We start from the raw sequence: 10,204 nt of genomic DNA on the forward strand, positions 1-10,204 counted from the left end.
AAATAAATAAATAAATAAATAAAATAAAGAAATCCTTTTAAATCTTAGAGCAGATCCTCAGGAGCTTTGGTTTTCCGTTCCTGTTCAGATGGAGGAAGAGAGATGAGTAGGATGGAGGCCTCTCTTGCTATGCCCTCAGGAGTCAATACGCTTTGCTGAGGCCCTCACCTCTCTAGGATTGTGGTTCTAAAGGATCTAAGTTTTGAACCTTTAATTTGATTAGAGTTAAGAGGTTTTGTTGAGGTTTGGGTTATGTTTATTTTTAGTAAAGCAACCTAACTCCACATAAGTTGCTCATTCCCCTAAATACAAGTCAGATTTGAAGGACAATGTCCTTTTTGCACTGCCCATGACTGGTAATATCTGTATCATTTATTCAATGAAATTATTGGTGCTAGATTCCCAAATAGGCTAGCAAAGGGATTCGGGGATCTCTGTAGCCCTTGACAAATACAAATCCATGATCAGAAATATCTTGTCCCAGGATGCTGAGGCTCATGGAAATAAGAAGATCAGTGCCCACATTTCCCTCTTAGAAGAAAACATACTCCTGCCAGGGAGAGGGGACGTTCTCTTGAGGAATGTGGCTTGTACCCTAGATGATGCTCCGTTTGTACTGAACAAAGTACTCTACAGGGACATGAAGGGAATCAGGTAAGAACTTGAAGAGTCTGTTTCTTTCTATTCACTTTAAAGATAGGGTCTCATGTACTTCAAGCTGGCCTCCAACTCCCTGTGCAGTCAAGGCTAGCCTTGAACTCCTGATCCTCTTGCCTCTCTACCTTACAAGTCTGGATTACAGGTTTGTGCCACCATGCCTGGCTCTGAGTATATCTTTCTAAAACAGTTTTTTCCCTTCTGAAGTGAATTGGCTTTAAACCTTAGTGATTTGCTCAAGAGAGAACTGTCTCTAAGTCACCAGCACTTCCAGAATGGGACCTGATGGGCTTCCAGTCCTAAGTGGTTTTTGTTGTTGTATTTTTATCAATTTATTTATTTTGTGTATATGGGTATTTTGCTGGGATGTATGTTTGTCTGTGCATCACTTGCATGTCTGGCGCCTGTAGAGGCCAGAAGAGAGTATCAAATCCCCTGAAACTAGAGTTATGAGCCATCATGTGGGTTCTGGGGATAGAACCCAGGTCCTCTAAAGAGAAACAGTGCTCTTAACTGCTGATCCATCACTCAAGTCCCATGATCCTAATTGGTCCTACCAGATCATTTCTCATTCTGGAAATGGTTCACCGTTTAGGGGCTCGGTTTTACAATGTTGGCTCTATAATTGGGATCCTCTGTTGGAATCTATGGGTGGTTCCTTATTTCTGTTTCTCTTTCGTGGCACTGGAGACTGAAGTGCATGCCTCACGCATGCCACACACATGGTCTCTTCCTTTGAACTACTTCTAGGCCTAAGATTTATTTTTCATTTTTCCAAGTCAGACCCTCTAAACTGGTGATAGTACCTGATCCACTCCCCTCCACATAATGCTTAGAATTATAGAAGACTGTATTTTGTCTTCTCTGTGGTTTGATCTAAAGCCCGTGACTTTTCCCTATCCTTTTTATCCCTTTTCAACAGCTTTACAGTAGTGGATGAAGGCAAGCCAATCCATGTCCCACAAGTTCAGCACCATGGGAACGTCTTCTTCTGGAATAATTCCCGCAGTAAGAAGGAGCATAATGGTTCATTCCTGGCTCTGCCTCTTCAGGATGTGCATATGAGGATCTTTGGGGTCCTGGCAGTTGACACTCTTCGCGATCCTCATGAAATAAACATCTTCCTCCCTCATGAGATCAAATTCTATCAGGTAAGTTAGAAGTCTACAAGAGCAGTAGTCAAGAGCTTCTCTGTTTATAGTCTTCAAAGTCAACCCCGAAAGCCGGGAAGGAGAGGAAGGCTCTATGTAGACCGTGTCACCATGCTTGTTCTGTTGCCCTTATTCTCAGCCTTCCGGCATATTCCTTATAATTTGTGAAGGACTTGGACACAACCATACTCGAGCCTCTCTGGGAATATTGTTCATATTTCTCCTAGCACTAGCATAGGAAGAGAAAATGATGCTTTGTAACAGAACTAATGACTAACCCCCTGAGATCCACAAAAGAGGAATGAACATGTAGAAGGGTGTGCTGGGTAGCTTTAACTGTTATCTTGACACAACCAGACTAACTGGGGAGAGAGTCTCCACGGGGATTATGTAGATTAGGTTAGCCCACGGGCCTGTCTGTACAGGTTATCTTGGTTGTTAATTGCTATAGGAAGACCCAACCTATTGTGGGCAGCACCATTCAAAGGCAGGGATCTGTAGGCAGCACCATTACAAAGGCAGATAGCTCCTGAACAATGTAGCAGGAAACTAGTTGAGCATAGCAGCAAGCAAGCAAAGATACTTAAGTTTATTCTCTTTCCACTCTTGACCATGCATGTGATGCTTTTTCAGCAGTTCTTGACCTTTAATAACTTCTTCCTAACACTGTGACTCTTGAATACAGGTCCTCATGATGTGGTAACCCTAACCATATATTATTTTCATCCTGCTTCATAACTGAAAATTTGCTACTGTTATGAATCATAACATAAATGCTTTAGGAGACAGAGGTTTGCCAAAGGGGCCATGCCCCACAGGTTGAGAACCACTGCTTTAGCTGCTCTAAGTTCCTGCAACAGTGCACAGCAGCTGCTCTAAGTTCCTGCAACAGTGCACAGCAGTCTGAGTTAACCCTTGAGTTGTGTCAGGATATTTTTTTTCACAGCATCAAAAATGAAGCTAGGAGAAAGGAATATGTTTGTTTTTATTATAGTGCTCCCTATCAATTCCTTTGCTCTCTCCACAAGGGAAACAAAATCATGATACGCATCCTTATAGTTCTTGTTTAGCGTTCTAACTTTTGAGGAAAATGAAGAAGCCTAAATCTTTCTTGAGAATTCATGTTTTCAAATTAGACCATGAAAATGTCAGGCACATTTCAGACTGTGAAATAGCTGGTATATTTTTATCTAATTTTATGGGTAGAAATTGCAATAAAGCTATAGATTTAAAGCCATGGATGCTGTGGTCTGTTGTAAGATTTTTCTTCAGTCCGCCAGCTCACAAATAATAACACAGAGACTTATTAATTAAATATTAAAGCTCAGCCTATAGCTTGGACTTGTTCCTAACTAGCTCTTATAGCTTAAATTAACCCATTTGTATTGATTTATGTTCTATTACATGGTGTTACTGCTCTTCCATCTTGCACCTCCTGTTTCCTCTCCATGTCTCTTGATGTTTCTGCCTTACTCCTTCTCAGAGTCCTCTCTGTCCCCAGAAATACTGCCTATTCCTCCTGCCTAGCTATTAGCTGTTCAGATCTTTATTAACACCAATTACAGCAAATATATCTCACACAGTGTACAAATATCCCATAATATCCCCCCTTTTGTCTAAATAAAAAGGAAAGGCTTTAACTCTAACATAATAAAACTATATACAGTAAGAACAATTATCAGGTAAGAATTACATTTATAATATCCAGTCTATTTGTATATGTCAAATTCAGAGAAAGTAATGCTATTAATCCTATCTTAGTGAGTACAAAGTTTTATACCTAAACCATTTTCTATCATTACTTGTATTACCATCCTAAAAATATCTTTTTAGATTTTAAAAAATCTTCTTAGATAAACAACTTAAGCTTTTATGTTTCTTAACCTTATAAACTTTGTAACTCATATGTAAGTTTCTCTTCAAAATTTGGTTGATGGAGGAAGGTCATTGGTTAATTAAATAAAGAAGCTGCTTGCCCTTAAAACATAGGTGGGAGGAGTAAACAGAACAGAATGCTGGGAGGAAGAGGAAGTGAGGTCAGACTCAACAGCTCTCCTCTAGGGGGCAGACGCCTCAGAAAGACATGATGCTCCACTCTTGCGGGCAGAGGCGAGAGCTCTGCTCTCTGAGGCACACACAATGAAGCTCGGACCTAGGATGGACGTAGGCTAGAATCTTCCCGGTAAGACCTGTGCTCACAGATTATTAGAGATGGGTTGATCGGGATATCAGAATTAGCCAGTAAGGGCTAGAGCTAAAGGGTCAAGCAGTTTTTAAATGAATACAACTTGTGTGTTGTTATTTCGGGCATAAGCTTGCGGGCAGCGAGGTGCTGGGGACGCAGCCCCGCCGCTCTTATTACAACATTTGGTAACAAGGAAAACTGTAAAACTATAATTATCTTCTCTTTAACCACATCAGAGACCTAAGAAGGATATAATATTATTTAAGTAAACAAGAAATGCAGAACAAGTAATATTCAAAACTAAGAAACAACATAGACATCTGGCCTCCTGGACAGTCAACCATGGTTCCGCTGTAATTTGGGGACATCTGTCTTTGACCTACAAATCTAGAATATCTTGACAAACTTTTCTCCGAAGCAGGAATTTTGAAGGACTGTCCTATCTTGTCTTGGCAAAGTTTGACTATTGCTTTATTTTGAGTCCTTCTTGTCCAGTTTGGATAACACACTGTCAGCAGTCAAGGCAAGGGCATTTTTTTGCCCAGTGGTTAACTTTGCCACAATAAAAGCAAACTCAATATGAAGGTTCTTTGATGTCCATCATCCTTTTTTGAAGTAAATTGGTGCTTCCAGGAGCAGACAATTCTCACTGCCAGAAAATCCTTAGGTTATTAAAACATCTTAAATGCCATATTCTGTAGGTCTCTGAAGCATTTGAAGACCACCTATCAATCTAAACTATATCTCTGTTTCACCTTGAAAACATATCTAATATGACTACAGGTTTTATTATTATAGATGACTAACTATGAACCTGTATTTCTTAATTATTTTAAATAGCTTTCAAGTACTAGAACTTTGCATTACATTTTTAAATAAGCTGCATAGGTATAATACCTAAAACAAGAATAGAAAAATCTATACAGAATAACAAAAATAATCTTAAATTTGTATCAATATACAAAAATCCATAACAATGTAAAATATTTGAGATTATTAGTTGTTTTTTGTTTAAATGTAGATTTAATAATATTCCCTTTTATTCTATCATTTCTATATTATAGTTCCCCCTTTCCCCCTTCAGAAAGAGGTTCTTGAATCTAATATCCTTTGTTTAGTTTTTTTTTCTGACCATTACCAATAACAATTTGTTACCAACCCCCCTAAATAATGACAAGCATCCATACCCCACCAAATGACCAAAAACCACCTCCCCACCTCTTAGGAATGTGAGTGTCATGTTCTTTAGACTGTTTCCCATTGTCTTTAGGTGATAACATCTTTAGGGAGCCCTGAGAAAACTTGGATAATGATCAAGCCCTGGGAAAGCTAGCTGTAACATTTCTTGTCCAGTCTCCTTGTGATGGGAAAGTGTAGAGCTTATCTGAAGTCCTGGATAGAGTAGTCTGTGATCTGGACCCTCTCAGCTAGCAGTTTTGAAGTTGTTCTGGATGCAGAATTTTGAGGAAACTGCAACAGAGGCATTCTGAGAGGCTGAATCACTTGGGATACTTGTCTTTATTGGTCCCTGGTCCTCTTTTTTTCTGAAAACACATACAAACTTTTAAAGGTAACATATATATCTATATTAACACAATTATGGAATGTGTGGTGTGCACAAGTTAGCTAAAGATTATTTTTTGGTTCTATTTTTGAGCAGATAAAAGGCATTTGTCAATTTTATAAGTTCCTTTGGATCACACAACCAAACTATAATATAAATCTCTATCTATCCATATGAAAGGCGTATAATAATAAGTCATAAGCCAACAAGATTTATCATGTCTCATCCAGTCTCAAAGTGGTTCCCCTATCAAGGAATCATCCTACAGTTTTCTGTTTTGGTTTGGTTTGGTTTGTTTATTTATTTTTTGATTTTTTGAGACAGGGTTTCTTTGTAGCTTTTGGAGCCTGTCCCGGAAATAGCCCTTGTAGACCAGGCTGGCCTCGAACTCATAGAGATCCGCCTGCCTCTGCCTCCCACGTGCTGGAATTAAAGGCGTGCACCACCACTGCCTGACCATCCTAAAGTTTTTTGACAAGGCCACAACTGGGATTTATGGACTTCCCATCTACCCCCTCTCTATGGAACAGTCTTTTACTTATAGGAAGAATATGTGGTTAGCATTTGTAAGTCTTGAAACCAAACATATTCTGTTCTGTTGACCTGATGGTAAAGGTCATAGATACAAAAAAATTAGTATTGGGAGTCAGGTTAATTCCAGAAATTGAGAGGCAGAGGTAGGTGGATCTCTATGAGTTCAAGGTCAGCTTGGTCTGTAGCAAGTTCTAGGCTAGACAGGCAGAGCCACATAATGAGAACCCATCTCAATAACAACAACAATAACAATAATGATAATAATAATAATAAAATGACTTTTCCTTTCTACGTTTATCTTCTTCTGACAGCACATATCTTTTATAAAGTATAAACAGTTATATGGTCCTCTCTACACTTTTAATGTCTTGATGATCCTTTTTGTGTAACAGAATCTCAGAGTACCCCCTGAGCACTGATTTTAACTAATTTGTTGATCATAGATTTAAGAGACGATTATTAGTGACCACTTTGTAATTTTAAAAAACGCAGGTTGAATTGTCTGTCTTCACAGGGCGTTGCCAATGCTTTCAGCACTGCCTATCACTATGTGCACAGCAGGGAGCATGTCCTGCACACTGTGATCACTGGCATCAGGTGGCTCTTCAGCATCACGTCTGGCATCAGCTCCATCACTACGCACTTGATTGAACCTAGCTCAGAGCAGGTAGGCAAAATCGGGCCATATAGACCTTCTCAATATTACACAATTATTAAATATTAATATCTCACTAACACTGAAGAGTGATCTCATCAGGGATGTGGCTCAGTGGAAGATCACTTACTAGCATGCTCAAGGCTCCAGGTTTGGTCCCGGAACCGCACACACAAAAAGAAACAAGCAAATAAAATTTTGACCCCCCTCCCCAACTCAAAACTCTTGGTTGCACATAAGAAGAATCTATTACAAATTGCCTTAGGCAAAAGGGAGTATTGCTTGAACAAAATGAAGAAAGAGCAAGTCAGTTGGGGAAGTGGCTCAGAGGATGCAGACACTTTTTTGCAGGTCTGATGAGTTTGATCCCCGGATCTGACATGGTCGTAGGAGAGAATCAACTATAGAGACTTGTCTTCTGACCACCACACATGTGGCGCACATAACCCGTACACACATACATGTAGGTGAGAAAGACAGTGAGTGAGAATTTAGTTGGTTTCCAGTATGACCAGATCCAGGACCTCCTGAAGATAGACTTTCTCCTTAAGGCAAGTAAGATACTTAGGAAAAAGATCCAGTTTAAAAGGTCCAGTATTTGGAGGGTGGGGCTGGAAAGATGGCTCAGTGGCTGAGAACACTGGCTGCTCTTGCAGAGGATCCAGGTTCAGTTCCCAGCAACCACGAAGCCTCTTGCAACCATTTGCAATTCCAGTTCCAGGAGATGCAATACCCTCCTCTGGCCTCCAGAAGCCGCTGCATGCACATGGTACACATGAGCTCATGCATGCACACACCCCTAAATACTATAAAATAAATAAATATTCCAATTTGGGTGAGCTGGACAGACAACTCAGTGGTTACGTGCACCTATTATTCTTGCAGAAGACCTGGGTTCAATTCCCAGCACCCCTATCAGGTGGGTCACAATTGCCCATAACTCCAGTTCCCAGGGTTCCAACAGCCTCCTGTGTCTTCTGTGGGCACCCGCACACATGAGGTACACCTACAGATAAGCAGGCACACGTACGTGCACATGAATTATAACTTTATTTTTAAGCTTTAATTTTGAAACCTACGAAGGAAAACTTGTTCTGACTCATCCTGGGATGCATCCAGCGGCCAAGGAGGCAGCACATGCCAGAATCATCTGAGTCAAGGAGGAAGCGGGGAGAATGCCGCTCTCAGACAAATTACGTCATAGCAATAAACATTTAAAGGCTCCTTGTCTGTATAATGAAAGCTTGCTCCAGGTTTGCTTTGCTTCTTTCTACTCATCCTTAGCTTTAGAGTTTTCCACACCATGGGGCTGGATGAAAAGGCAACATCTTTAAAAGTAAATAAGGCCAGATATGATGGTTCATGTTCACAGTCCCAGGACTTTCAGAGACTGAGGCAAAAGAATTGTGAGTTCAAAGTCAGTCTGAGCTATATAGTGAGACCTGGTCAAGGAAAGGAAAGAAATGGGGCCCCCGTTTTCCTCTCTCCACGGCTTGGCCAAGCTGCTGAGGCTTTGGGAATAGAGAGCAGACGCACAGTGATGCTTGGCAGAGATGCTGAGGATATCTCGTCTCTGCATCATTCCTGGGGGGTAGATTGGGCATAGGAGTAGGAACTTTCAGTTACCCTCATACCTAGAGCAATCCACTCCACCTATCAGGCTACCACCCCAGAAAGGCCAAAGTGGGGTCTGAGAAAGATTTAGAAGCATTTTTTCAGGGTTTTGAGAAATAAAGCATCTAGGGCAAATGGCCAAAATAGCCAAGTCAGTCAACAAGAAGCATGAGCTTCCAGTGTTTAATTTTAGTATCGTGACAACATGGGCAAAACCACGAGGACCACGGTCCATCTGTGCAGGGCCGTTTATAGCATGAAAAGACCATGCTGAAAGGTTAGGGGAAAGGCAGTCTGCCTTGAATCGAGGTCTTAGTGATGGTATGGCAAGGCAGAGACCACAACAGCTCTCAGAAACTGGTTCTCTCCTAACCACGTGGATCGCAGGAATCAAACTCAGGTTATCAGGCATAGCAGCAGGTGCCAAGTTCCTACACTCACTGAGCCATCTCACCAGCCTCCCCCCTTCAAAAAGGGTTTTTTTTTTCTTTTCCTTTTCAAGACAGGGTTTCTCTGTGTAGCCCTGGCTGTCCTGGAACTCATTTTGTACCAGGCTGGCCTCAAACTCAAGATATTTGCTCCCCTCTACCTCCCAAGTGCTGGAATTAAAGACATGTGCCACCATGCCTGGTTCCAAAGGGGTTTTAAATATAGTTTGAAACCGGGAAGTGGTGGCACACACCTTTAATCCCAGCACTTTGGAGGCAGAGGCAGATGGATCTCTGTGAGTTCGATGTCAGCCTGGTCTACAGGAGCTAGTTCCAGGACAGCTAGGACTGTTACACAGAGAAACCCTGTCTTGAAAAAAACAAATAATAATAATAATTTGAAATATCTGTTGGCTCTCTAGGTGGAAGTGTTGAATGAGCAGTTGGGTGCTTGAGTGGGGTAACAATGATCTTGCTAACTTGGTAAAGTCATTTCACTACCAGTTGTCAGTATTTTATCCCTGCCTCTGTGTTTGTAGTCAGAGACTGCTCCGCCTTTTCCAGGTAGCCCAGACCCAAATAATCATACAGAAACTACATTAATTACAACACTGTTTGCTCAATGGCTCAAGATTCTATGGGATAACTCTTACATCATAAAGTAACCCATTTCTATTATTCTGTCTCTTGCCACAAGGCTGTGGCTTAGCGGGTAAGGTTCCCACAACCATCTCCTTTGGCAGTTACATGGCATCTCCTTGACTCTGCCTACTTTCTCTCTGTATTTCTGTTTGGATTTCCTGCCTGGCTTTACTCTACTAAGTCATTGGCCAAAACAGCTTCTTTAATAACCAATGGTAATAAAACATATTCATAGCATACAGAAGGGAGCCCCACATCATGTGTTCTTAGCAACATGTCTTAGTTTTAATTTCAAACATAATCTGGAAAACGCTTTTCAGAAATCTCAAAGGCTCTGTTAAGGGTAAGGGAGGCCTAGCAGAGCTTCAGACCATGGCCAGCTTCCGGCTTCAGCAAGGTGGTTCCCACCAGCTTCCCCTAGAGTAGTGCTGCTCAACCTTCCTACTGCTTCACTGTTTAAGACAGTTCCTCATGCTGTGGTGACCCCAGCCACAAAATTATTTTCATTGCTATTTCATAACTATAATTTTGCTACTGTTATCCATCATAATTATCTGTGTTTTCTAATGGTTTTAGGTGACCCCTAGGAAAGGGTCACTTTACCCCCAAATTGGTCATGACCCACAGCCTCCAATATGGCTTCTTAAGTATTTTCCATTTGTAACCTCCTTTTGCCCAAGATTTTTTTTATAAATAAATATTTATTTATTTATTATGTATACAATATTCTGTCTGTTTGTATATCTGTAAGTTAGAAGAGGGCACCAGACCTCA

The 10,204-nt window shown here is 41.0% G+C and overlaps 1 protein-coding gene across 1 annotated transcript in view; it reads left to right on the forward strand.

Annotated features, from left to right (window-relative positions):
• Positions 1 to 10,204, forward strand: part of Efcab5 (EF-hand calcium binding domain 5) — a 105,186-nt gene that overhangs the window by 73,697 nt on the left and 21,285 nt on the right. The window contains exons 16-18 of the mRNA XM_005349504.3: positions 485 to 654; positions 1,580 to 1,808; positions 6,606 to 6,758. Coding sequence (XP_005349561.1) covers positions 485 to 654; positions 1,580 to 1,808; positions 6,606 to 6,758 — 552 coding nt within the window. The remainder of the gene's footprint in view (positions 1 to 484; positions 655 to 1,579; positions 1,809 to 6,605; positions 6,759 to 10,204) is intronic.

The sequence above is a fragment of the Microtus ochrogaster genome, chromosome 7 (assembly GCF_000317375.1).
Source record: "Microtus ochrogaster isolate Prairie Vole_2 chromosome 7, MicOch1.0, whole genome shotgun sequence".
NCBI lineage: Eukaryota > Metazoa > Chordata > Mammalia > Rodentia > Cricetidae > Microtus > Microtus ochrogaster.